This window comes from Eubalaena glacialis, chromosome 3 (genome assembly GCF_028564815.1).
Source record: "Eubalaena glacialis isolate mEubGla1 chromosome 3, mEubGla1.1.hap2.+ XY, whole genome shotgun sequence".
In the NCBI taxonomy this organism is placed as follows: domain Eukaryota; kingdom Metazoa; phylum Chordata; class Mammalia; order Artiodactyla; family Balaenidae; genus Eubalaena; species Eubalaena glacialis.
Genome location: NC_083718.1, coordinates 163287582 through 163315461, shown reverse-complemented (window position 1 = coordinate 163315461; position 27880 = coordinate 163287582). Strand labels below are relative to the sequence as shown.

General features: G+C 41.7%; 1 protein-coding gene across 8 annotated transcripts in view; it reads left to right on the top strand.

Moving 5' to 3' along the window:
- The window catches only part of MACF1 (microtubule actin crosslinking factor 1), a 339529-nt gene that overhangs the window by 244319 nt on the left and 67330 nt on the right, over nt 1-27880 (top strand). For all 8 annotated transcript variants that reach the window (XM_061184457.1, XM_061184454.1, XM_061184455.1 and 5 more), the window contains 7 exons: nt 1696-1813; nt 5130-5192; nt 5849-6090; nt 6916-7045; nt 7747-7946; nt 10917-11412; nt 12099-13570. In XM_061184457.1, coding sequence (XP_061040440.1) covers nt 1696-1813; nt 5130-5192; nt 5849-6090; nt 6916-7045; nt 7747-7946; nt 10917-11412; nt 12099-13570 — 2721 coding nt within the window. The remainder of the gene's footprint in view (nt 1-1695; nt 1814-5129; nt 5193-5848; nt 6091-6915; nt 7046-7746; nt 7947-10916; nt 11413-12098; nt 13571-27880) is intronic.

The following is a 27880-nucleotide window of genomic DNA, read 5'->3' as shown; positions in this document are numbered from 1 at the left end:
ATGATATCTGTAAAGTTTCAGCTGTCTTGGGGATGCCTGTCATGCTGTGGTAGATCATAAAAAAGACAGTTGTCAGAGTCCAGTCTTGAGAAGCTTACACTCTCGTTGTATGTTTGAGAATTAGACAATTATATGTGAGCAAGTGACCAGATATGTGATCAGAAAATTGAGGAGAGAATTTCTCCTCAACTAATAAAGGAAAAGTTACTACAACTTATGAAGGAACAGTTACAATCAGATGGTTGGAAGGTACCTGCAAGGGTAGCATCAGCCTTTCTCCCATCTGTTGCAGAATCACTTCTCTCCTATCTTTGATTCATAGTTATCCAGCTCTATTTGCACCTCTAACATGTTTCTTATTTTTGTTGAAACCAGTCTCCAACTAACTCTCATGGATTTGTCCTTATTTTCTTAGTAAAACAGGATTTATCTTGAATAGATGAAAGAGAAGAGCTTTCACAGAGAGAGTGCCAGGAGCATTTGCTGTGGGGAGTTCCTAGGACAGAGGTTCCCTGATTTCTTGGTTCATGGTTCCCTTTGTGTTTCAAGACATTTTTCATGGCATCTCAAGGCAAAAAACAAACAAACAAAAAAACACCCAAAAAACTGAAAAACCTCACTTACTAAGTGGTCAGGTCCAAACAGCTTAACAGTAGTTGTTCACATGGTGTCCAACAGATGTCACTGTTTTTCCCTCAAAAATTTAAAATATCCTGTGAGTCAGTGCATAGTTTGGGAACTGTTGGCTCTTTGGAATCAAGAGTGACTAATAAAAGAACTGACAAACTCTGAATGGCCAAGGTTCAATTTGAAGTTTGGCCTCATGAGCTTGCCAGATGTTCATGGCTCGATGTCTTTCTCTGCTGCTGCTTTGCAGCTTGAAGTCAAAAGCAAACGAAGTAGATTGTGAGGGAGATTCAGTATGGAGGAAGGGATTGAAGGCTAGGATGTTGTCCCAGCTTGGAAAAGGGTAAAATTCTACTTCTGTAGCAGGCAGTTCACAGCTTAGAGACAACATGACCAGATACTTTTGTCTTAGAGCAAATGCCATTGTTTCCTAACAGCTTTCTGTGGTGGTTTGAGCTCTGACTTCAAACCCAATATAAAATTCCCTTGAAAAGGCAAAGTGTAGCCTATGATTCTGTATGTTTCTCTACATCTCAATATCTAGCTCCTCATTTTACCCACCAATTACCATTTCCTTTATATTCTTTACAAGCGCGGTATTCCCTTTGTCCACCTGGCAAACTCTTATCTTAACTCCAGTCTTTCCTCTCTCCAGCGAGAGTTAGATGTGTCTCCTTTTGTGCTCTCAGAGTCTAGTGGCTGTCCATATTTCTGTAATAGCATTTATCACATTATAATGCCATTGATAATCTGAGCTCTTGGTTTTAGGAACTGTGTCATAATCCTATTTTGTATCCGCAGTGTTTGGCACAATGCCTGGCCTATAGTAAGTGCTCAAAAAATACTTGCTTGATGAATGAATGAATGAATGAGAAGGGCCTGAATATTCCAGGATATCGTTCTCCCACATCTTGGCTGGCTAAACCAAGTTCTGGAAATGGCTGAATAAATGAGGATGATTGCTTAATGCTTATCAAAACTTTAGGGAGTGTATGTAGAACAGGTGTCCCTACTTATGAGGAGAACACCTCCAGATAATTACATTTTGCTATTTTGTTCTTTAAACAGGGTCTCCTATATGACTGGACAAGTAAGGGAACTTTGATAGAAGAAATCAATTGCAAAGGTACTTCTTTAGAAAATCTCATCATGGAGATCACAGCACCTGATTCTCAAGCCAAGACAGGTGAGTGTGGGCTCTTGAAAATGTAGTGAATAAACATCATTCTTCCCTTTGCCCTTTGGTGATGACCCCTTATTGAATAAACATTAGAATCAAGGTTGGATATGAAAACCAAGGATGTTTCATGAAGCAGTCTTCCCCTCAACCTGATCTGTTTTCCCATTTCCTTTGTAACATTGCTCTATTTTGCAAAACCCCTTCCTGTGATGGGAAAAAGTAAAGGGACTAGTTGGCCCGCTTAGAACTGTCAAATGAACATAGAAGGATTAAAATAGGATTTTCCATCTTGAGGAATTTCTGTCTTTTAAATATGTGAATGGATGGCTATGCATTAACTTTAAATTAGGGTCAGCCCTGGAGGGTATAAGCATGATATCTTGGGAGAGGCTAAGTGTTTAGGAGTCAGTATTGGTACACCAGGAACTGACATACTTCTTGGAAGTGCATACAAAGATTGTGCCCAACTATATGAATTATCTCTGCCTACAAATTAAGTCTTTCAAACAAAATGCGTTCTGAGCTCACAGTCACTTGCTGGTTGTTAATTGGGATCTCCTAGGTTTTATTACCAGACTATGTTAATGCACTCCTATAGTCACTTAAATAGTAAGGGCAAAGTTTACTTTCTTTTTTCCTCCTGAGAATGGCTACTTTCCTATTGTATCCTAAAGTTTAAAGATGTCTTGGAACTATCTAGAAGTGACAACATTTCAGAGAATTGGTGATTTTTATATTCTAACACTTAAATTTCTAAGTTCAGTGACTTATTAGTGTGTGACATCACCCAGCAAACTTTTTCTATAAAGGGCCATAGAGTAAATATTTTAGGCTTGTGGGCCATATGGTCTCTGTCACACTACATGTCTCTGCCATTGTAGCACAAAAGCAGTCATAAACAATATATAAATGAATGGGCGTGGCTGTGTTCCAGTAAAACTTCACGTACAGAAACAGGCGGAGGGACAGATTTGGCTGGTGCACTAAAGTTTTCTGACTTCGGGACTAGATCAGTGGTTGTTCGAACTTTTTAAAGTACTGTAATCTTTTTTAAAAATAAATCTCATGTAGAACTATAAGACGAATAAAAATATAAGTGAATTTATAGCATTTATCTATTATGAAATTCATCAATGAGAATATTGAGGCTATTGGGACTTCCCTGGTGGTGCAGTGGTTAAGAATCCGCCTGCTAATGCAGGGGACCACGGGTTTGAGCCCTGGTCCGGGAAGATCCCACATGCCGCGGAGCAACTAAGCCTGTGCGCTACAACTGCTGAGCCTGCGCTCTAGAGCCCGCGAGCCTCAACCACTGAGCTCACATGCCACAACTCCTGAGGCCCGTGCGCCTAGAGCCTGTGCTCCGCAACAAGAGAAGCCACCACAATGAGAAGCCCGCTTGCCGCAACTAGAGAAAGCCCATGCACAGCAACAAAGACCCAATGCAGCCATAAATAAATAAATAAATAAATAAATAAATAAAAGAATATTGAGGCTATCTTAGTGACTATGAAAATTTGGAAAAAAAGAATTTTTGAATGACAGCTTTATTATTTATTTCTCAGTTTTTTCCTTGGTTGCATTGTATCCAGAAAATACGGTTCACACAGATAAATAGTTGCAAATGATGACAAATGTTTTTAAAAGTTCACTTTACAATCTGAAGTGTTAAGAATTCTCTTACTACACAATTCTACCCTGATGAAAGCCTGCTCTGAGTAGATACACCTCAGCCTTTTTTGTCATTTTATTTAATGGAATTCATGTGTGCTGTAGATGTTTTTCTTTGTACGTAAGTGGACATATGTAGGTTTGAAAATTATGGAGTGCTAATGAAGAACTACAACTTTTTCCATCAGTGACACTCAGAAAGAAGTTTAAATGTATGCACAGAGGTGCAGGAGCTACTTTATTCTCCCCAAAAAGCAGCATAAATTGGCTATATCTACTGGGTTAAAATGTGGTGTTCAACATAATTGAATGTGCATGTTGTACTGCCATTTCTAAGTACTTAGGAATATATTCTGAATATTAAAATTAAACCAAACATTCACAGAGTCCCTAAAGCACCTCCTCAGGGTGCTTTGAAAACCAGTTTGAAGATCACTAGCCTGAGTGCTCTTAAAAAGTTCTCTTCCATCTCTGAAAACCCATGAGTGTTCTAGTTCCTTATGGTCGTGGAGCTCTTTTGGTTTCGTAAAGTGCTTTCACATACACTACCTCACTACTTCTCACCAGTAACCCCATGAGAGCTGACAAGATAGGTAGTATTATCTTCATATCCCAGAGAAGATACCGAGGTCTGTCCATAGATTAAGGCTCACGTACTGAGTTAGTGACAGTCTTGGCTACGACTGTCTTCTCCAAATTACTAGTCCGGTTTCTTTTTGGTCATCACCAGACTGCAGTGGAATATGATCTTTTGGTTTGATCCATTTTTTAAATTGAAAATACAATAATGTTAACATTTAAAAGTTTTACAATCATTATTGTCTAATATAACCTTGCACTTGACCTTTTCCACAGTGAAATCAGTGAGAGTCTTATTCTGCCCTTTGAATGTTACATTATGTCATGACTGTTCTTCACATTTCTTTATAATCTTTGTAATTACATGATCTGGTTTTTACTTACTTGGGATACTTCTGAAACACAAGGAATCAACTTGGGGAGAATATAGGTGAAATTGTGGTAATTAGAAACAGAACCAAAGACCCTAAACAGAATTTATGGGAATGTTTATGAGCCAGATTTATTGACGCTTAGAATTTCTGTTTTCTGGTGGGGGAAGGGGAGCAGAATGTCATGGAAAAAAAAACAGGGAATCTTTTGAAACAATATAGGAAAGGCTCATTATAATGTCTTTACTAAAAGAATGCTGCTTTTTATGTCCTTAGTTGTACTTATTGTTTATTTTTATTATGTTGAAGAACATTGATGTTAAAGTTGAACCTTTTTGGCTGTATTATAAATCCTCATTCTAAAGTATGTCGAATGCCAGTCTAAAGACTTAGTCATTCTACTAATACTTGCTTCACAAAATTAGGGCAAGGTTCAAAGAATCCAAATTGGAGATTTAAGAAGAGAATTTGGATTTCCTCTAGAAAGGGTTAGGGTTAGGGTTAAGGAGCTGAAACTCCTCGAGTGACACTGTTGCCCGGCAGCTAAAATGATTTGTCTCTTTCCATAAGTATGTTGTCTTGTGCTGTGTTAACTTCCTGATATCTGAGCTTAAAGTGAGTGCCAGAGAATAAATTTGGTGCCTGTATGTATTCCTAACACATTTGTCTTGCCTTGTTTGTCTCTCTGTCCTTCTGCTCAGGTTCCATACTGCCCTCTGTAGGAAGCTCTGTAGGCAGTGTAAACGGATACCACACCTGCAAAGGTGAGAATGCCATTTTCAACAGTGCCTCTTCATTGGGTGTGTTAGGACAGTGTTCATGTTTGCATCTGTGTATGTTTCCGTATGTGTGGAAGGATTGCTGCCAGGATGGGTGTGAGGGTAAAAGTCTGGGGAGAAGCAACTGTGATGCCTCTTTGTTGCTAGCTAGAGGCTAAACAGGTTGGCAACCAGTGAAATAAAGTTACTAAGCAAATAAACTGGACCACTAGATAAGACCAATAAGGAAAGACCTAGAAGAAAATATATGCAAATCTTTCAGTTATAAAGAAGCTATACTAGAGGTGGTCTAAATCTAGCCCTCAGCCTCCCAGCTAGGTTTTCTTCTCTGCAGTTTAAAGAAGAGGAAGTAGAAGAATGCCCCAAATCCTTCACTCCCTTCACTTTTGCTGCTCCCATGTTTGCTTAGCATTTTATTTATACATCTGAGTATATAATGCCAAAATCAGAAATCCGATTAATGAGAGCTCTTTTGCTTTTTGTATGTAAACAGGAACTTCTATGTGATTTAGCAGGAAGATCATCTCTAGTTCACTAGAAGGAGTGGGAGAGATACTTAATCCTGATGAATAATTTAGTGAGGAACCAATGGGGATGCTTGAGAGCTATTCCCAGTCTGATTTCTGTTTCTATGATGCTAGATCTGACGGAGATCCAGTGTGACATGTCAGATGTAAACCTGAAATATGAGAAACTTGGGGAAGTGCTTCGCGAACGCCAGGAAAGTCTTCAGGCTGTCCTCAGCCGAATGCAGGAAGTTCAGAAGGAGGCAAGCTTGGTGCTGCAGTGGCTGGAATTAAAAGAGGAAGTCCTGAAAGGCATGGATGCCTCTTCATCTCCAACCAAGACAGAGACAGTGAGAGCCCAAGCTGAATCTAACAAGGTACTGTGTTCCCATTAGCTGCATCTCAAACACTAAGAGGAAGGGGTGGTTGTACCAGTGTTCCCGCCTGAGCCCGGGGGCCTGAGAGTGAGACATGGCCAACCACCCAGTCGTTACGAGCAGCATGTTTGACTTTCAAATGACTGGTATGCCTAAACTCTCCCAGAGAATTTTCTTACCTATGAAATTAGAAATTGTTACACATCAGACTGAGAAACAAAACCAGATCTGTTTGCAGAAGGAGAATAGCCCTCCTCAGAAGCATCAGTTCATTGAGAATGGGATCTCATTTTCAATGTGATGGTATAAGCCAAACCATTCCATCAAAGCACCTTTCCAACTCTTGGAGGGATCTAAACAGCTGTGATTGCAGTTCATTCTTAAGATTGACATGTAGGCCTAGGGAAAATGTCAGAAGAAATAAGACCATGTAGAAAATCCGGTAAAAATTTTTTGCCAAAAATTTTAGTATTCCTGTTGAGCCTAGCATGTCATATCCTACAACTGCATAAACATCGCCATTATCGTCATCGTCATCATCATCATCAATTCCTGACACTTTTAGTTTATAGGGATTAGCAATTTTCTTATTGGGTTACTGATGTGTTGTACATAAAAGAAATTCAAATCTTGCCATCTAGATTTTCCTTTTAAGTAAATATTCAAGCAGAAAGGTTAAGTATCCTAAAATCATGAAACAAGCCATGGATAGAATCAGAAGTTGAGCCTGTAATTGCTGCCCCGTCTTCCCGTCATTTCCTCCACACTCACAGGTTTGTTTCCTGTCCAGAAATCTCATGGCATTCATGATGTTCTTTCTCCTAGGCCTTCCTGGCTGAATTGGAACAGAATTCTCCAAAAGTCCAAAATGTAAAGGAAGCCCTGTCTAGATTACTGATAACATATCCCAACTCACAAGAAGCAGAAAACTGGAAGAAAATGCAAGAGGAGCTCCGTATGTTATCACTGGGGTGTTATAAATTCACTAAATTCCTTGTCTTCAAAGTAAATACAGGCTTTCGGCATACCCAACAAACAGGAGTGATTTTTAGTTAATTGTCATAAGCAAGCAAGAAGGGGCATGTAGGGTTAGAGAATGAGCCTGATTGTGGAAAAAATTTAGAGATTCCACTCAAAGCATCAATATTGGTTTTCTTGGGCAAGTCAAACTGACAATCTGCTGTGACAAAGAGCATTGATGATAAAAATTAAAAATGGGAAATAATCTAAACATTCTGTGAAGGAATTAAATAAATTATGCTGCACTCATAATATTGAACTATAAATGATGTAGGTGAATGTGTATTGGTATGAAAAAAATTATTGGCATGAAAGATGCTCATAATTAGTAAGCTTAAAAACAGGTTATAAAATAATATATATGTTGCATAAGGTATTTTACATGCGTTGTGTATGTATGTACGTACTTCTGTGCAGTTTTATCCCATGTGTAGTTTCATATAGCCACCACCGCAGTCAAGATACAAAACTGTTTGTTACTTTAGTTAAAATTAAATGCAGGTTATTTTTAACTTAAAAAAATACTAAATAATGCTCCAGGGGTCATTTCCTGTAGTATTTTAGGAACGTAATTTAGGGACCAGGCTAGTGGCTGATGAGGGTAAAAGAATACATTCTCTCATTTCCTCTCTACAGATTCCCGATGGGAAATGGCCACCGAGGTGACAATGGCTCGGCAAAGGCAGCTGGAGGAATCCGCAAGTCATCTGGCCTGCTTTCAGGCTGCAGAAGCCCAGCTCCGGCCCTGGCTAATGGAGAAGGAGCTGATGATGGGGGTGCTGGGGCCCCTGTCTATTGATCCCAACATGCTGAATGCACAGAAGCAGCAGGTCCAGGTGAGCAGTATGGCTGAAAGCTTTCGAGCAAAGAAATCAGAGGCACTTGAATATGGGTCTGAATGCTGCTCTCAACAGGTAGATTTACATGACCCTGGACAAGTCATTTAACTTCTCAAAGTCTCCGTTTCCTCACTTTAAATGAGATGCTTGTAAGGTCTTCATCATGGTGCCTGTCAAATAGCAAACAGTATTGTTAATATCATTATATATATATATATTTTTTTTTTAATTTATTTAATTTATTTTTTTTATGGCTGTGTTGGGTCTTCGTCTCTGTGCGAGGGCTCTCTCTAGTTGTGGCAAGCGGGGGCCACCCTTCATCGCGGTGCGCGGGGCTCTCACTATCGCAGCCTCTCTTGTTGCGGAGCACAGGCTCCAGATGCGCAGGCTCAGTAATTGTGGCTCACGGGCCCAGTTGCTCCGCGGCATGCGGGATCCTCCCAGACCAGGGCCCGAACCTGTGTCCCCTGCATTGGCAGGCAGACTCTCAACCACTGCGCCACCAGGGAAGCCCCTGTTAATATCATTAATGTCAGTAACTGTGTTATTAATATCGTTGACTGAGGGAGTAAGATGAGCAGATGGGAGACAGGGAACTTCTGACTAAATGGTAGAATCATATTTTATTTTCAATCCCCAGTGGTAGTGATCCACATTACTTCATGCAGTATCTTATATCTGCCAGCTTTACTTAAAGATTTTCTGCTGATCAGATCTCTGTACCCAACGTTTGCGAAATTTAGGTTGGTCCAATTATTTCATTTCCAGTGAAATCCTGCCTAGACCCTTTCCTTGTTCTATATCCTTCCCTAAACTTGTTCTGTTTCTTCTCACCACCCACCAAGTCCCCTAAGAGTAGTTTTTGAAAGAACCCTTTCTTTTAGCCCCTGCATCCATGTTAATTATCAAGTCCTATTTAGTCTACTTACAAATATTTTTCTAATCCAGTGGTTTTCAAACTTTTTGATCCCAAAACCCTTTACACTCTTAAAAATTATTGAGGATCCCAAAGAGCTTGTGTTTATCTACTAATATCTATTAATATTAACTGTATTAAAACACTGAGGAATTTTTAAAGTATGTATTTATAAATTAATTTTTTAAATTATGATGATACAATCATAACACTAACATACATAACATTTTTATGAAAAAATAACATTTTCCAAAATGTAAAAAATTGAATAAGAGTGACATTGTTTTATATCTTTGGCAAATCTCTTTAATGATGTCTGGCTTGGGACTTCCCTGGCGGTCCAGTGGTTAGGACTCTGCGCTCTCACTGCCAAGATCCCGGGTTCAGTCCCTGGTCGGGGAACTAAGACCTGCAAGGCATGGCGATAAATGAAATGAAATGAAATAAAATAAAAATGTCTGGCTAATAGAACAGTCTCACAGATTTTCATATCTGCTTCTGCACTCAATCTGTTGTGATATCGGATGTCGTGAGAGAACAAGAATTTTAAAAGGCAAATAACATCTTAGTATTATTATGAAAATAGTTTTTACCTCACTGACCCCATGCAAGGGCTTAGGGACTGCCAGGGGCCACCAGACCGTAATTTGAGAACCACCATTCTAAGCTTCTCTTCTCCTCCACTCTAAATGCTGGTGGGCTGGATCTTGGGCCTGTTGCATTGCAGCAGCCCGCTAAAGGGCCTCTTGGTCTAGTTTATCTTCCACACAATTATCAAATTATCCCCTTAAATCATATATCTGAATATATTAAAATGCTTCTGTGGCTCTTGGCTGCCTATTGAACAGAGTTCAAATACCTGCTCACTGTGGTGCATGAGGCTTTTCACAGTCTGGTCCCAGTTCGTCTTGCCAGCTCTTTCCCCATATACCTGGGCTTCTTCCCACACCGGATAATGGGTTCTTTCCTGAACACACTGCACTCACAGATCTCAGGATCTCTGTGCCTTTGCTAATCCCAGGCCCTCCTCTGAACCAGCCTTACTCTCTGTTCTCTTGGAGAACTCACATATTCTTTATTGTGTCACCTGAGAAGCCTTTCCTGATTTCCCTCTTCTGCTCTTGTCATCCCCGGAGGAATTAACCACCTTTACTTCTTGCTTTCACAATTCCACGTTCACATCAGCATTTTATCATTTTAACTTTTGTTACATTCTATTATAGTTCATTATTTACACATCTGTTAGTCCTTGAGGTCCTGTCGTATTTATTTTTATGCAGTGTAAGTGCTGAGTACTTTCCATAAGTTTTCTTGTTTAATCCTAACAACAGCCAAGTAAGTACTTTACTATCCTCATTTTGCAGATAAGGAAGCTGAGATTTGGAGAACTTTTAAAAACTTGCCTAAGTTTATACAGTTTAGTGAGTGATGGAGTCAGGATTTGAACCCAGGCGTCTAACTACAGAGCCTGTAATCTCAGCTTCTTTGATGAGTGAAACAGTGAATAGAAATAAATAAAAAGGAATGGTACTTGCTTTAAAGAAGCTTTTTATGTAATTGTGCTATATTATAATGTGCAGATTATATGTGCTGATGGAAATTCGAAAAAGGAACTAAGAAAAGTAGGACATTAAGAGTTGAAATGGCAAGCCCAGCCAGTGATATAGCTCACTTTGGGACCCAGTGTTCCAGACTCCCAATTCAGAGGCCTGGGTTTTGCCTGGCAAAGCTGACAAGTGCCCATCCAGTAAACAAACTTTGGTTTCCCAACCAAGGCCAACCTTAGTAACTGATGTTGAAACAGTATAGGACAAATAAGGAAAAGAAATAAAATAGACACAATCAATGATCCTTTAAAAACAACAGGTTTTTATTAAGCAGTTGTTAAAAGTGATACTGCATTTTCATAGTAGCCTGGTCTTTGGAGTTTTCTGGTTTATTTTCAAAAGGAGTTGGCACTGCTTGGCACAATCCAAAATCAGTTTTTGTTTTGACAATGTTTTTAGATCTGTCTTTTCTCTCTAAACATCTTGGTGTCATTTCTATTACAGTTTATGCTGAAGGAATTTGAAGCACGTAGGCAACAGCATGAGCAGCTGAACGAGGCAGCTCAGGGCATCCTAACAGGCCCTGGAGATGTCTCTCCTTCCACCAGCCAAGTACAGAAGGAGCTCCAGAGCATCAGTCAGAAGTGGATTGAGCTGACTGACAAACTTAATTCCCGTTCCAGCCAAATTGACCAAGCTATTGTCAAAAGCACCCAGTACCAGGAACTGCTCCAGGACTTGTCAGAGAAAGTGAAGGCAGTCAGACAGCGACTGAGTGGCCAGTCGGCCATCAGCACCCAACCTGAGGCTGTGAAGCAGCAGTTGGAGGAGACCAGTGAGATTCGATCTGACGTGGAGCAGTTAGACCACAAGATTAAGGAGGCGCAGACACTCTGCGATGAACTTTCAGTGCTCATTGGAGAGCAGTACCTCAAGGATGAACTGAAGAAGCGTTTGGAGACTGTTGCCCTGCCTCTCCAAGGTTTAGAAGACCTTGCAGGTGAGGAATACACTGCTGCCATTATTAGTGGCAAGCCAAAAGGAGGAGTGGATTAGTGGTCCCAAGAATCTAGGGCGACCCTTAAGTAGCTTTTGGACTCAGAATAGTGTTACTCTATCCCTTTGTCCACCTACAGTGAGGACTGCCGTGGTCATTACACATTGATTGGGCACTAGCAATATGTGAAGCTTTACACACCATAATCTAAGCGATAAGAACACTAATATAAATCTAGCCAGCAGGTAGAGATTCGTAGAGGTACTTATAGGTGGAGTTACACACATACTTTCACTGATACTCACTTATTTTCTTCATACTGTATGTGTACGCACACACACATATACCATATATACAAAATTAGAACATGTTATAGAGTTTTTAGGATGGCCTTATACAAGAAAAAATTTGTCATTAATTTGTTGCCTCTTTTTCTAGAAACATTTATGGCTTTTTACCAGCTTAGAAGTTAAAAGTTTACTTCTGTTACTCAGATCACCTTACAAGGTTGATGTGAGGGTTAAATAGGATATAGTATATGAAAGAGCCTAGCTATGTGCTTCTTTTATGGTAGACCCTCAATTAGCATTAGTTTCCTCCTTTTCCTAAGATTAGACCGTGTGCTCTCAGCAAACATTTTAAATGCCATGTTCAGACTTGACGATTTAAATTTGATTTTCTCGTTTCAGCCGATCGCATGAACAGACTCCAGGCAGCTCTTGCCAGCACCCAGCAGTTCCAGCAGATGTTTGATGAGCTGAGAACATGGTTGGATGACAAACAAAGCCAGCAAGCAAAAAACCGCCCAATTTCTGCAAAATTAGAGCGGCTGCAGTCTCAGCTACAGGAGAATGAAGAGTTTCAGAAGAACCTTAACCAACACAGTGGTTCCTATGAGGTGATTGTGGCAGAAGGAGAATCTCTGCTTCTTTCTGTACCTCCTGGAGAAGAGAAGAAAACTTTACAAAACCAGCTCTTTGAGCTCAAAAGCCATTGGGAAGAGCTTAGTAAAAAAACTGCAGACAGACAGTCCAGGCTCAAGGACTGTCTGCAGAAAGCTCAGAAATATCAGTGGCACGTGGAAGATCTCGTGCCATGGATAGAAGATTGTAAGGTCAAGATGTCTGACTTGCAGGTCACTCTGGATCCAGTGCAGCTGGAGTCCAATCTCCTGAGATCAAAGGCTATGCTGAGTGAGGTGGAAAAGCGCCGCTCCCTGCTAGAAATCCTGAACAGTGCTGCTGACATTCTGATCAACTCTTCAGAAACGGATGAGGATGATATCCGGGATGAGAAGGCTGGGATCAACCAGAACATGGATTCCATTACAGAAGAGCTACAGGCCAAAACAGGGTCCCTTGAAGAAATGACTCAGAGGCTCAAGGAGTTCCAGGAAAGCTTTAAGAATATTGAAAAGAAAGTTGAAGGGGCCAAACACCAACTTGAGATCTTTGATGCTCTTGGCTCTCAAGCCTGCAGCAACAAGAACCTGGAGAAGCTAAGAGCCCAACAGGAAGTGCTGCAGACCGTGGAGCCACAGGTGGACTATCTGAGGAACTTCACTCGGGGCCTGGTAGAAGATGCCCCGGACGGATCTGATGCTTCCCAACTTCTGCGTCAAGCTGAGGTCACCCAGCAGGAGTTCCTAGAAGTGAAGCAAAGAGTGAACAGTGGTTGCATGGCAATGGAAAACAAGCTGGAGGGCATTGGCCAGTTTCACTGCCGAGTCCGAGAAATGTTTTCTCAGCTGGCAGACCTGGACGATGAGCTCGATGGCATGGGTGCTATTGGCAGAGACACTGATAGCCTCCAGTCCCAGATCGAGGATGTACGGCTGTTCCTTAACAAAATCCAAGCCCTCAAGTTAGACATAGAAGCCTCTGAAGCAGAGTGCCGACAAATGCTGGAGGAAGAAGGGACTCTGGACTTGTTAGGACTCAAGAGGGAGCTAGAAGCCCTGAGCAAACAGTGTGGCAAACTGATGGAGAGGAGTAAAGCTCGGCAGGAGCAGCTGGAGCTGACCCTGGGCCGGGTCGAGGACTTCTATCGGAAGCTGAAAGCACTCAATGACATGACGACAACGGCAGAGGAGGGAGAGGCGCTGCAGTGGGTAGTGGGGACCGAGGTGGATGTCATCAACCAACAATTAGCAGATTTTAAAGTAAGTCTTACCCTTGTTTTTTAATCTTTTTCTGTGTAATATGTGTATTTCTTTTCTTGTAACTTGGAGACCGATTGAGTACACATCTTAACTTCTGTCCCTGGTTTCATTATTCTCACTTCCATCACCACCATAGCACACAGTTTGGAGACTAGACAGTCTCTTGGACTTCTGGGCAACTGGTTTGAACATTTTTCTATTGTAATTTATTTTAATGTTTATAACCAACTAAGGGTACGGAAAGAAATGTCCAAACCTTATTTCTTACTCTAAGAATCTTCTCTTACGATTTCTTGAGATTTCAAATTAACCAATTTTGTAACAGTAGTGAATGTTTGTTGAGGGCCCTGTCTTTCGTATCAAGGTGTGAGAATCCATAAGATAAACATGGGCTCATCTTGCTAAAGTGTGGATTTTTTCACAGATTTTGAGGGAAAATTATTGATGTATTATTGATGTATTATGAGATAAAATGAAAAATTCTCATGAATTTTTAAGACGAAACATGACACTTCAAAGAAATTTTCCACTTGTAACAAGTAGTGCTTAAGACTACACCTTAGACTCCTCAAGAGCACAAGTTCTCTGCCTGTACGAGAGTTTGAGAAGCACTACCTTAACTGCAAAAATATTTTGATTCTTTGCCTGAGTCAGAATTTCCAGTCCTGAGATTTTGTGAGTCTATATTAAAACAACCGGGAAGATGAGAGGAGTTGACTCAAAAGCGCAAATTTGCCAGTTCTGGGTTTGGAACCCAGGGCTGTCTGCTGGGTCTTGGCTCTCACTGCATGAGCCTTTCACCCCAAGACTTACCTAAAAGCGCCTCACTTCCCTGCTGGAGGCCTGTTTGCTTGCTCTTTCCTTCTTGGTGCCTGGAGTAGATTTGGAAAGGATACATTACTTCCATCACCAGTGGTGATTGTTCCTATTTACACAGTAACATTCTGCCATCAGAGTTAATTTGTTCTCTCAGAGCCCCTGCCTGTTAGGATTCTTTCTATTAAAAACATGGATGGAAAGGTGGTGTTGACGCCAGGTCAGAGCCATGTGGTCCCGAAAAAGATCACAAATTTGTAGACAGGATCCAGATGCAGAAAGGTGGCTGATTCAGAAGGGCCCTCTAGCTTGGGGGATGTTTAGCACACTAAGGTGAGGCATTGGCTGAAGACCCTCTTACAGTGCAATGTGGAGCAACACAAGTCGTCGTATTTGGGATTCTTGAGGCACCGGGGGAGGAAGGGGTAGGTAGAGAAGGTTCAAAGCCATGAGCCCGCATGTTATCCTCTGGGAAACGCCCACACCTAATCCAGTGGCTGGGTGGCCTTTCCTGCTTCACCACGTGGGCTTCTCTTCCCTCTTCCACTGTAAGCCCCTCAAAAGCAGAGGCTCTGCTACAGGCATGCTTCATTTATCTGATTTAGTTGGATCTGGGTTACTTAGAATCAACTGTCTAACCAACTAAATGAGTTTTTTAGAAAATTGAAGCTTATCCCTTGAGGCACCAAAGTAGTTTTATCAAACTAGATTCTGGTTTATATGGAATTATTTTAACTTTTATTTGCCTAATTTCCTAAACATTATATTGTGTGTAAGTTTTTATGAGTGCAGGTTAACATTACTAAACAGATTATACTGTTCTCTACTATGGTGAGGCTGCTTTGTACTAAATGTTCTTAAATTACCGTGCAGTTTGAGTTCTGTATTGAAGTCCTTGTTCAGGGCCTCTAATTGCTGTACTGGTTGGGTTGGATGTATGTGTATGTGTATGTATACATGGGGGGATGTAGTTTCTGCCTTTTCCCCCATTACCCTGATATCAGGTATTATTTCTCACTGCTTTACTTTTCACTGCTGTCACTGAGTCTGCCTTGAGCAGTCTGTCCCTTCCTTCTGATCTTCAGTGAGCTAGAAAACAAACTAAACAAGCCTGTTAAAATTGCATTAAATATGACCTAGGATATAAAAAAGAATCCACAGGCAGGCATATATAGTGTTTGGATTTGAGGACAAGCGATTGTTTCCTTTTCATTTAATCCTTGGTTTCTAGAGACATTCTGAATTTTGACGCTGCTGAAAGCTTTTGAGAAATTATTGGACATTCCCGTATTCCATTTGTATCCTAGTATGTAGCCCAGCAGCACTCAGGGTTCAGTAGCTGCCTAGTTGCTTGGGATAACAGACTTCTTTTGCTGCTTTCTAAGAAGAAGCCTCCCACCACCAATACTGTGGATACGGCGGCTGGGGCCAGTGTGTTTATCTGCAGGCAACTGGTGGTGACAAGGCAAGATGAGAAGATGAGTGCGAGAAGGAGGGTGGTGAAGTTGGGTGCCCGTGTGTACCCTCCTCCAGCTGGGGGTGCAAATCAGAAGCCTGGTTCCACAGGTCCACCTTGTAAAGTCAAGGGCTTTGGGAAGAGTTTTTGCCTCCTCCCAGCAAAGGTTTTGAGGCAGGAGGGGAGGAATACAGTACTGGCTTAGCTCATGCTGAGCTCATGGGAAGTGAAAACAATGAGAAGGGAAAAGCTCTGTGTGTCAGTTCACAGTTCCCTAGAGGCTGAGCCAAGGGAAGGTCTTTTTGGACCCATTCTGAGGACTGAGTCATTTTCATGATCTGAGCGTTGAGTTCCTGCGTTAATGTGCTGAGTAGTCCAGCGATAGATTAATCTTCCCTCACACCAGCAGCAGACCAGATGCATACAGTGTGACTCTGCTTTCAGATTCAAATTGTTTTTAATAAGAAAAAACAGAGATGAAGGTAAGTATTAAAAAAACAGTGTTCGCTTTAAGTTTTCAACTCTTGTCTTTTTACGATGGGATCACGCTCTCAGCACAGAATCTGCTGTAGAGAAGAGGGTATGAATCTGTGAGACGGAAATGTGGGCTGTGCTTTGACCTAGCTGACTCCACTGGGGATGGTCAGAATAGACAAATGAGTCAGGTCTGTGGAGAACCCCAGGCTTACTTGGGACTGTGCAACAGTGCTGAAAAATGCTAGGAAAGGCAGTTAGCCTCTGGGAAAAGTTATTTCCTTCTTAAATGAATGTGAAAAACTGAAAGTCATTATTCCTAGGAAAGACTTTTCCCTCCATTGCTTCTGAATAATTGATAGAATCTGGACAGCCAGCGAGGACCTATCAGATGGGAATGGAAGAGAGTCCTTTCCCACTAAACAGGCAAAAACCTCAAACCTCCTGAGTTAGGTGCTTTACTGGGTTCTGCTCTCTGTTGGAAGTAGAAAGGAAGAAGTCATTCCAGAAATCACGAAAGAGAATATTGAGCATGTTTGCAGAAAACTGGAAGGAAAAGACTTTGGCTAATCTCTTCAGGAAATTCTGTTTTCCTGAACAAGAGAGTCTCTGATTAGTGAAGAAAAGGAGCTGTATATATATAACTAGAGTCTAACAAGAAAGGAGGGACCTTTATTTCACTGAAACTTAAGTCAAAGAATTCCCCCAGGGTGACCTTCCTAGGAAGGGAAGAGAAAGACTCCAGATTTGGAGAAGAAATCTATAAGTCTGATGATAACAAGAAGCTTTCCTCATTTTGAAATTCCCTATGTAGGTTTTGTAATCAAGAATTGAGATCATTCTGAGTCTTACACCAGCCCCTCCCTTGCATCCCCCTCAGGAACCACGCCTGCCTCTCAGTCAGGATGTGTGGAGGTTTGGGGTTTGGTGGGCTACAGGTAAGGCAGCAGGCTTTCTTAGGACTGTTCTCAGTCCTGATTCAGTCTGAGTAGAGCCCAGGGTCAGGGACTGCATACACTTGCAGCTTCTGTCTGGGGACCTCTATCCTACTATGAAGCCAGAACAAGAAAGCCCCATAAACCTGTTCATCTGATTTTTTGGCCTCATGGAAAGCAAGCATAAGCTTCACTGTGAGCACATGTGAAAACTCTTGGAGGACAGGGCCTGCCATGGAGCTGAGAGACTGCCAATTTGCACAATGATAGATATTCACTCCTTACTTTCAAATAATTACAAAGGCAGTATCAGCTCATCTGCTTCTTTGCCAGTTAGATTTACCAGAGAAGAAAGCAAGTGAGGTTAGCATTATCTACCTGCCCTTGGAGAGAAAGGAAATCACTCTTGGTGTGACCTGTCTGTCAGCGGAGGTTTAGGTATCTCCAGCTTTACAGCAGTCAAGATAAGATGAGTAGACCCTCACCACCCCTGCCTGCCCTGCCTTGTGCTAACCCTTGGCCTGCCTTGGTTTTTTCCTTCTTCCTTAAACAAGGCTACTCCAACAGGAACTACTGGGGTCCAAGGAAGTACAACGAATGCCCTAGAACAGGGTTTCTCAACTTGAGCACTCCTGATATTTTGGGCTGGATGATTCTTTGTTGTGGGTAGCTGTCCGGTGCATTGTAGGATGTTTAGCAGCATCCCTGATCTTTGCCCACTAGATGCCAGTAGCAACCTTTCCTCAGTGTGACAGCCAAAAGTGCCTCTAGACATTGCCAGATGTCCCCCGGAAAGAAAAATTTTCCCTCAGTTGAGAACCATTGCCCTAGATAGGAGAAAATTGCCACCTGTATGTGGGAAATTTAGGACTCAGTTGGAAAAGGTGCTCGTTACGATAAATATTGACGTGGCAAGCTACCTTCTGGTAATCTGATTATGACTGTGTAGTTAGCAACACCCTTAGGCTGGGCCCTGGATTCTTTATTTTTGCTGGTGCTGATCTGTGTTTGGTTTAAAAATCTCGTCACTTTTCCTGGCATCTGCGGTTTCTTTTGCGTAGAGTGGTTGATGCAGGTGTTCAGCTGATGGAGCATTTCTGTGGAGAAGAGGAACTTCCTTTGTGGAAATACTTGAGGGAGCTTCCTTGCTCTGTGCCTTTAAGGGGAGACTACAGTCTGTTCTCAGCCCAGGACCTCACAGTTAGGCTGCTGATATTTATAACCCTTATGTGACCATCCCCCTCTGCACCTCCCTCCCCCCCCCCCAAGAATTCCAATGCTCTGTAATAATCCTCTCCACCCACACCGTAGCAGCTGGGTGGGGAGAAGGTGAAGGAGCCTTTAATACCCTTAAGTTTGCTTCATGTTGAACTTTTTCCAGCCCCATTTTAAAGTTTTGCCATTAATATTTTAAATATCAGCACCACAAGCAAAATCCCAAGATTGTAGCCATTACATCATCTTGAAGGAGCCTCACGCCTCAGTGAAGGTAGTAAAATCAAATGGAAGGGCGTCAAGAAAGTGTTGATGGATTTCACAAAAATCCGTCTGGAAATTTTGATAGCAAAGGGAAGATTTTAAAGCAAAAGCGAATATATCCTCAACCAGAAGGAAGGAGTGAGGAGTTTCTCTTTGAGTTTACTGAAATTCTTCACATGTAGTGTCAGCATGTATCATTTGCAACCAAGATTGATCGTCATGTGAAACATGTGTGTCCAGAAAAACTAGAATTTATCCTGTGCAGAACTTGTGTTTATTGTTGAGTTTTGATTAGTGGACACGATTGAGATAAGCACAGACTTGCAGAACGGGGCTGTTTCTCGCTGTATCTAGAATGCATGGTAAGTGGTCTCAGCCTTAGCCTAGTCCTGGGCACTTTCCAGCTAGCTGGCTGGCACACGAGCTATAAGTGGTGATTCTCTAGGAAGTACGATGAGTTGCTTTTAAGGGCATTTTGTTGTTAGAGGTGGTTGGTTTACCAGGAATAAAATCAGTCCCACAGGGAGTCAGGTCAGGTCAGGTCACTGCACCAAAGCATTACTGCACCAAAAGGCTGTCTCCTGCCAGACAGACTCTTCCCAAGTCTCAGCTGTCCTGGTTGGAAAAACCTAGCTATGGGGAGAATGTGCTCCCTCCCCACCTTCCTTATTACTTTGCCAGTGCCACTACCGAGTGCTTTTCAAATACCAGTCTCTGTTAGTGGCTGTGGAAGATTAATGGGATAACACTTATCCCCTGGGCCTTCACAAGCTATTTTCCTACCACCAGTACTGTGATTTGAAATGTGGACCTTTCAGAACTTTGGCCACCCAGGGATGAGAATAAGTGCTGCAAGGTGATGGTCCGTGGATCACTTTTTGGGGGTTAGGAGGAAGGGGCTCTGTATTCCTTTCAGTCCATCCTTATTGAGCACTTGCTCTGGGCCACTCCTTGTGGTGAGAGCTGGGGTCTCAGATAGTCTCTAGTTAACAGTGCAGTAGGAGAAACAGGCACAAAGAATTGCAGTGGTGGTGATATAGTGGTAAGAACAGTAAGAGAGACCTAAGTCTAAATTATCTCCGATCCTAACCTCCCCCCGTAAATCAGACATTTAAAATCCCAGTTGCAGGTAAGAAAACTGAGATTTGAAGATGTTAAAGTAACTTGTTCAAGCACAGAGCAAATAAATGTTAGAGCCGGGATTGGAAAGATCTGTTTGGCACCAAAACTCGTGCTTGACCAGTGGCCCTCAATGGGGGTGGGAGGAGCAGTTTTGGCCCTTGGAGGACATTTGACAATGTCTAGAGACATTTTTTACTGTCACACTGGGGAGGCTGCTACTGGCATCTAGTGGGTGCTGCTAAATTTCCTATAATACACAGGATAGCCCCTTACAATAAAGGGTTATTCAGCCCACTTCTAGAAATGTAGGGGGTTTTGATATTTTGCCCTTTTCAGATTCTATAACAAGTAAGAGTTAACTGATGAAATAGTCCCATTGCCTGGGGAAGCTTCGTGGTTTTCCTCCCTTTTTTCAAAATTTAGTTAAGAAACAGTGTTGGTTCTGAGAACGACTTGTACAGATCCGTTGGATCAAGTCAGGATCTTGGGGAACTAATTTGAGTCAGTGGCTAAAGAATTCTCTCCATGCTCCACCAGTCCCCACCCCCACGCTGCCTGCCACAAGGTTCCTGCTGTGGAAATCAATCAGCTGTGTATCTCAAGCTGCTTCCTGTAGGGTGTGTTGTGGAATGGCATCAGCCCTGCACCAGCTGGGAGTACTGACCTCAGTGTGATTTTATCAGACTCTGTCTCTTTTGAGCCTCGCTATTTGGAACAAAAGATCCTCTGTTAGGAATGCAGAGAACTAGTGTGATTGGACAGCTAGCGTGTACGCACATGGTTCCCACGGAAAAAACAGACATAAATTATGGTGTAGCCTTCTAAAACTTGAGCCTCCAAGGTGGTTTTCCCTTAGCATCTGTCTGTATTCACGCTTCTTTCTGTGAGTGCTTATCGTTCCCCCAGATCAATGCAGGAGCCATCCGATCTGATGGATTAAGTGGTGGCATCCTGCAAAACTGGTCTGTATTTGTGCCTCCACTCTTTTGCTTCTCCAGTCTTAGAAACCACATTTTTGATCCCTACTATCTATCCAGTCTTGTTTCCTATATAGACCATCCGCTCCATCCACTTATCCCAAACACTCCTTATTCATTTTACCTTTTTGATTTCTACTCATACCTGATCTCAAAACCTTCTTGATCGCTCCCCCCCCAGGCTAGCTCACTACTTCTCCCGTTCTCTTAAATCACTTAATATGTGTAACTCATTTGGCCTTCATCATATACTGCCTAATTTTGGCATTTAATGATTATATGCATTGTCCCATCCCTCATCTTAATACATCCATTTTTGTGTCTCAAAATAGTTAGCATATGGGTATATGCATAGTTGGAGATTAGTGAATATTTGAATGATTGAGTGAATGCTCTTTATTTCTCATGCGCCATGTGAGCTGTAGGATTCAAAATGCTGACTGTTCTGCAACACTTGAGGTAAATCCTTGTGTGTCCTGAGAAATTCTAATCCTAGCCTGGATTTCTCACCTCTACATCTTGCCTCTAGGCTCCCTTCCTTCTCTACTAGTTAGCGTATGTTAAAGGAACACAGTTTCATTTCAGTATTAGCCTGAACAAAGTAAAACTAAGGAATTTACTACTTTAGATGCCCCTGAAGAAAGCCAGGTTCTGAAATACTGTCTTGTTGTTACCCATTACATTAGAGTCATTGTCATTTACTCAACCAGTTGACACCAAGAAGAATCTTCATACTTCATTCAGCTTGGCGAAGTGAGAAAAATTGAATATGAGGTTGAGTCAGAAATATTCAACTTTGAATTCTGGCTCTATCATTTACTACCTGAGTGACCTTGGGGGAAATTACTTAACCTCTCTGTATAGTTATTTCAACTATAAAATGTGAACAGTGGTAAATCCTACCTTTAGGGTTTTTATGAGAATTAAATGAAGTGATGTAGATGAAAACCCTAGGCAGATATTAAGTGCTCAATAAATGATAATATTCTTTTAAGAAGTTTATCCAGACACACAAATTATAATATTATGAAATCTTTTTAATAAGAAAAGTTATTCCCTTGGTGCCTACAGCTTGATCATTCCCCAGAAGATTTGATCTAAGACCCAGCACCAGATTAGATTAGTTCTTTTTCTTCTTGAAAAAATGGAAATGATGAAGATAAAGTAAATTAGTTTGATGACAGCAATGAAACAGGTAGATGGACAAAGAGCCTTCCTGAGCAGTTTTTCTGGGGAACAAATGAAGAGCTCGTTTCCAGCCCTATACCAGCAATACATAGGCAGGTTTAGGTCATGACTCCTTAACACAGCTTTAAATATACTGTATGTACACATACATACATATACATGGTTATTAATTAATTTATTCATTCATTGATATCAGAATCCCACAGCCAGCAAGTTTCTCTGAGACCATTTTGACCTTGGCTTATGTGCTCTACAAATCAGTATTATTTTCAAATCATTAACCAGAATTAACCAGAAGCCATTACCAGCTCAGTGACTTCCCCAGACACTCAGTTACCTAGCAGATCAGCTGTAATGATCTCAGGGTCCTTGGCCTAATTAGCTTATAGCATAGACCATGTTACCTTCCTCTGTTGCCATACAATGGCAACTACCAAGTCAGCATCTTTGAGAGAGACACCTCTTAATATTAATCAATCTTTAATTAAAACATTAAGATGTGAGGGGAAAAAATATCAGCTTAATTTCAGAGGAAGCAGCTTAAAAACACAGATATAATTAATCTCTCTGCCAAGCACATATACCAGATCAAGATGTTTTACAGAAAAGCTTTCAGCAAATATATGTTTCTAGTATTTGGTTACGTGTATTTGTGAGCAAGGGAAGAAGATGATAAGAATTCAAAGAAATTGAACCTGTCTTAGGTCTTCTCCAGCTTGAATTCATTGCATCCATTCAAGTAAACCATTTAATATCTCTCTCATCTTGCAGTTCACTCCCAGAGGAAGAGCTCTGATTTGGGTCTAATTCTTTAAATTCAAACCTAACTTGTTTGTTTGTGATCAGTGATAAGAATTGCTTTAGTAACAAAATGAAAGAGTTTTCAAAAATCTCTTGACTCTGTATTACTTATTTTACCTCCTTTTCTAATATTGGAGCGAGGACCCCTACAGCAAGATTCCTTAGAGATTCAGCCCAGGGATCTGTTTCATAGAAATAGCTAAGCACCTTTGTGAAGTTGCTACTTTGTGAAAGTTGTGAAGTCATGCCATCCTAGAATTGGAAAGGCTACTCTTGGTGTTACGTGAAAGCCCACATGGTCACTTTCTCAAGGATGTCTCCCCTGAACCTCCAGACCACATCAGGGCCCTTGACAGATGCTCTCATAGCACTGTTTGCTTTTCCTTCAGAGTACTTATTGCAATTGAATTAAAATGAATGTCTGTCTCTTCTACTAGAACGTAGGCTCCTGATCATGTCTTGCTCATCACTCTCTCCCTTAGTGTCTGGCATAGTTTAGGGCACATAGTAGATCCCAATAAATATTTGTTGAACAAATGAAAAGAATCAAGGCTACACCTTGTGGAATTACTTGCCTTAAGAGGACGGGAAGAGGAGCCCAAAGACACAAAAGAAGGACTGGCTAGAAAGGTACCATCAGTATAGCACAGTGTCATGGAAGCCAAAAGAAGAGTCGCAATAAGGGAGGACCAATACTTACTTTCTCACCACTGCTTATCCTTAATCCCCTACAGTCTGACCCAGCCCCCATCACTGCACTGAAACCATTCTTTCGGAAGTACTCACTGACGTCCTAGTTGCCAAGGCTAGTGGCCTTGTCTAACTCATTGTCTTCCTCATTCCTTGTGCACCATTTAACATCATATCATCTTTCTTAAAACCCTCCTGTCCATTTACTTTCCTGACCTTGTGCTCTCTCCATTTTCTTCTCTGGCTGCTCTTCTGCTTTCTGTTTTGGTTTTTCTCTCTACCTCCCCAACATGTGGTGCCTGAAATCCCGTCATCTGCCCTCTTCTCCCCTCTCTCCACACTCAGCCCCAGGATGTCCAACCCCTCACTGTTCTACAAGAGAAGGTTTCCACGTATCTATCTCTGCCCTGAACTTCAGTCTTTCTGTTCACCTCCACATGGGTAGCCTTTGAGTCCCTCACACTCAGTATGCTCCACATGGAATGTGCTGTCTCCTTCAGTATTTTCTTCCTCTCTGCTGCTGTTTTATAGTACTACTGTGCCCTCAGTCATCCAAGAGTAATATGACAGCCTTATTTTAAATTTATTTTCCCCCCTAACCTCTACCTTCTATCGGATCAGTTGTAAAGTCCAAATCGTCTGCCTCTACAATTTCTTTACCGCCCCCTTCCTCAGTTTCACGAGTCCGGGCTTTTGTTACCTGTTACCTAAACTGTGTAACCCTCCTAGCTGATTGTTCCACCTTCCATCTTCCCCAACTACGCTCTGTTCTATACATATTGATACCAGTGCAGTATCAGCAGACCTAGGCTCAAATCTTAAGAGCTTAGGTGTTTAATAGCTGTGTTCCTTTGGAAAAGTAAGTTTAGCACCCCAAGCGTCATTTGTAAATTAAGGATTTGGATTTTTTTAATGCAATAATATATATTAAACGGCAGTTGAATGAGCAGCCAGGCTCAAATTCTTAGGAAACTTTCCACACACCACTCAATAACTCGCGTGACCCCCTGGTAAGTTAAATAAGTAAGTCTTGGTGTAGTCATGGTGTTCTGAATAAAGCAAAAGTTCATGCTTGGCATTCAAGGGCCTTCGTGAACTGGCCTTGAGCTACTTAACATTCTGATCTTTCATTTTTCCCTTGCATATATCCTATAACTTAAACCATGATAACCTTGAATTTGCTTCTTTAGGGTCCCTACCTCTTTAGGTTTCCTGCCTCTAGTCCTTCACTTAGAAATCCTTTCTTTACTGTCTCTGTATATCCAGATCCTAATGAGTAAATGTGATTCCCTCCGTAATCCCCTGCTTTCCTTCCTCCCACTCTTCTGTTAGGCCTTTTCTCACTTACAAAGCCCTCTGCTTTTGTCATCACTACTGTCTTGGGGAGTGGCTAAAGAGGGATTAATACACTGTCTTTTGGAAAGTCTACAAGGAGGAAAGGGCTTACAGAGGTCATGAGAGTTCCTGAAAAGTGTGTGGAAAGTTTTCTCATGAGTTCAGAAATACACGAGAACTCAAATAGCATCAAAATCCTTAGTATCCCATTTAAAGCAAGCTTCACATCATGCTGCATTGCTTAATGAGCCACTCTGTAGCCATCTTTATGTAATAAAAGGATGGTAGTGACTGATGCCCAACAGGTTCAGACGAATACTGTGGAATTTCCACTTGCCACTAAATAAACGCTTGTAAAGTCTAGAGATCCTAAGATGAAAGGCATTTTGTAAATTTTAAATGTGCAAGATCCAACCAGTCTTCTGTCCCCTCCTCTAGTCAGCACTAATCCTCCAAGAGAGAGAGGTAGATGAAAAGGCAGTATAGAATCTGAGGAAGTGTGGATCTAGGGTCTCCAGATTTTCCTAGGAGGCTGGTGGTTTAAAAGTCTGGAGCAGACAAAGGCAAAGTGCCAAGTCCAAAACTTGGAAAGGGAGCTGTGTTAGGGTGTGAGGAGACTCCACCTTGCTGTTTTAATTAGGAGATAGCAGGAAGGGCCAGGATTGTTCTTTCTTCCAAGTTCACCAAAGGAAAATCTGACACCAATTCTGTTCTTAGGAATTTTGAAATGAGTAGAGAATTCTTTGAACTCTGTAATCAACTAATTGGAAACTAATTTGAAATTTGGCATCAGCACAGATATTTGTGTTATGGGAATGGGGGAAGCATCCAAAGGGGTGCTCCCTGTACTTCTCTTTTTAAAAGTTCACACACAGCATGTGAAATGAACAGATGCTTTTTTTTGTTGGAGCTGTCAGGGTAACAAGAAGTTGAAAGCTGTATCAGGTATTTATTTCAGTCACTGAGATGGCTATTGGCAGAGTTCCACATACCAAAACTAAGGAGAAACTCATGAACAGATTAAAAAAAAAATAAGACATGGAGGAAAGAGACTTTGTGCCTCCTTTCCTTCTAAACACAAACTGATGATTTTACACAAGGAGCGAAGTACTTTTTGCAGGGGAGGGGGGATAATTGGCCAACTTTATGTAATCCTTTCCACAAGGCTGTGTTTGAATTTTGGGGAGATTTATCTGTAATGGTCTCCTAATACACTAGTCAGAGAGTGTGACTTAAGCTGATAAGTAATTTGAATCTGAACTTCCTAGTTGCTAAAATGCTCCACTTAGTTATTTGTATTATAATATGGAGCATTGGCGAGAGTGGTGAGAATAAGGTAGATAGGTGTGGGGAGGGATTAAGAAAAGACTGAATTGACTGGCACCTGCCTTGGTGAGGAAACAGGAAAGGAATTTCTGGCCATGAAGTTTGTGATTCCACATCAATATCATTCTTCATAATAGAATAACCACCCACCCTTAGTCCAGAGCCAGAATTCCTCAGATTCTTCCAACCAGAGGGCCCCTGGCACACTAAACAGTCTGTTATGATATCTCAACACATAAGTGAGTGTATTTGGCCAGGGAGATTTGCTAGTGAAATTGATCTTGCCTTCCCTGGGTTTTTCCAGTTGTACTTAATAATTAAAGGAAAATTAAAACCCAGATTCCCTGAAACGTAAAGTATCAGATCTGTAAGCTTATCAAGCCTTCCAGTCACATTGTGTTAGAGTTTGAAGGGACCTTAAAATTCATCTTGAACAAACTGTTAGAGGAATTGTAAATCTCGTTCCCCAAATCTCTGCCAAGTGATTGCTTGAATTTCTGCTCAGACACCTCCAGGGTCAGAAAAGTCATCCCTTTAGGGGACACCCTATTCTTTGAATAGCTGTGAGAAAGCTCTTTGTTGGTTTGACATCTGCCCTTGGATCTTAGTGTGCCAGCTTCAGTAGACATCCAGAACAAGCTTCCTTCCTCCCACTTCCCAGCCCTTTAGATACTTCATCATATTGCTTGGAACCTTCTCTAGGTCAAGCATTCTTGGTTCTTTCTGCTGTTTGTTCCTCAGAGGACAGTTTTCTAGTGTCTTGCAGTATAGGACCAGGAGGACTCAGGATTCTGGGGCAGCTCCTTTAACAGTTTTAGAACTAAAGAATATTCAAGTTAGAAAGGCTGTCAAGACACAATCTAGTCTGCACATCCTCCCTTTCAGTTACAGATAGAGTCTTCTGGATTTGAGTGGGCAGAAATTGATCAGCTTCAAAGTGAGAAATGAAGTGTAAGACATATTGCCAGTCTTTTGGTTGCTTAATTCTGATCACAGGCTTCAGCTGACACCTCATTTTTGCCAAGGACCTCTCTGGCTCAAGTAAGCCTAAGGCTCAGCTCAGGGTTTCATTGCCAGATCTCCATACACCAACTATTGGCTTCACTTACTGTCTGTGTAAAGGACAGAAATAACTTTTCCATAAGTTTTACCACCTGTATTGACCACTTGGTCAATTCAGGAATTTTAATAGACTTTTTTTTCCTTCATAAAATCAGAAAATGACCATCACAAAGCTAGCAGCATATTACATCCCTTCAGATATGCAGCTGCCTCTGGTGGACAGTTTCGTGGGTTGCCCTTTGTACTTTAACAGTCACCAGGTGACTAGATGGCTTTTCTTTTCTTTTTATAAATTTATTTATTTATTTTTGGCGGCTTTGGGTCTTCGTTGCTGCGCACAGGCTTTCTCTAGTTGCGGAGAGCAGGGACTACTCTTCGTTGCGGTGTGTGGGCTTCTCATTGCAGTGGCTTCTCTTGTTGTGGAGCATGGGCTCTAGGCGGATGGGCATCAGTAGTTGTGGCTCGCGGGGTTGTGGCTTGCGGGCTGTAGAGCGCAGGCTCAGTAGTTGTGGCGCACGGGCTTAGTTGCTCTGCGGCATGTGGGATCTTTCCGGACGAGGGCTCGAACCCGTGTCCCCTGCATTGGCGGGCAGATTCTTAACTACTGCGCCACCAGGGAAGTGCTAGATGGCTTTTCTAAAAGCCAGAA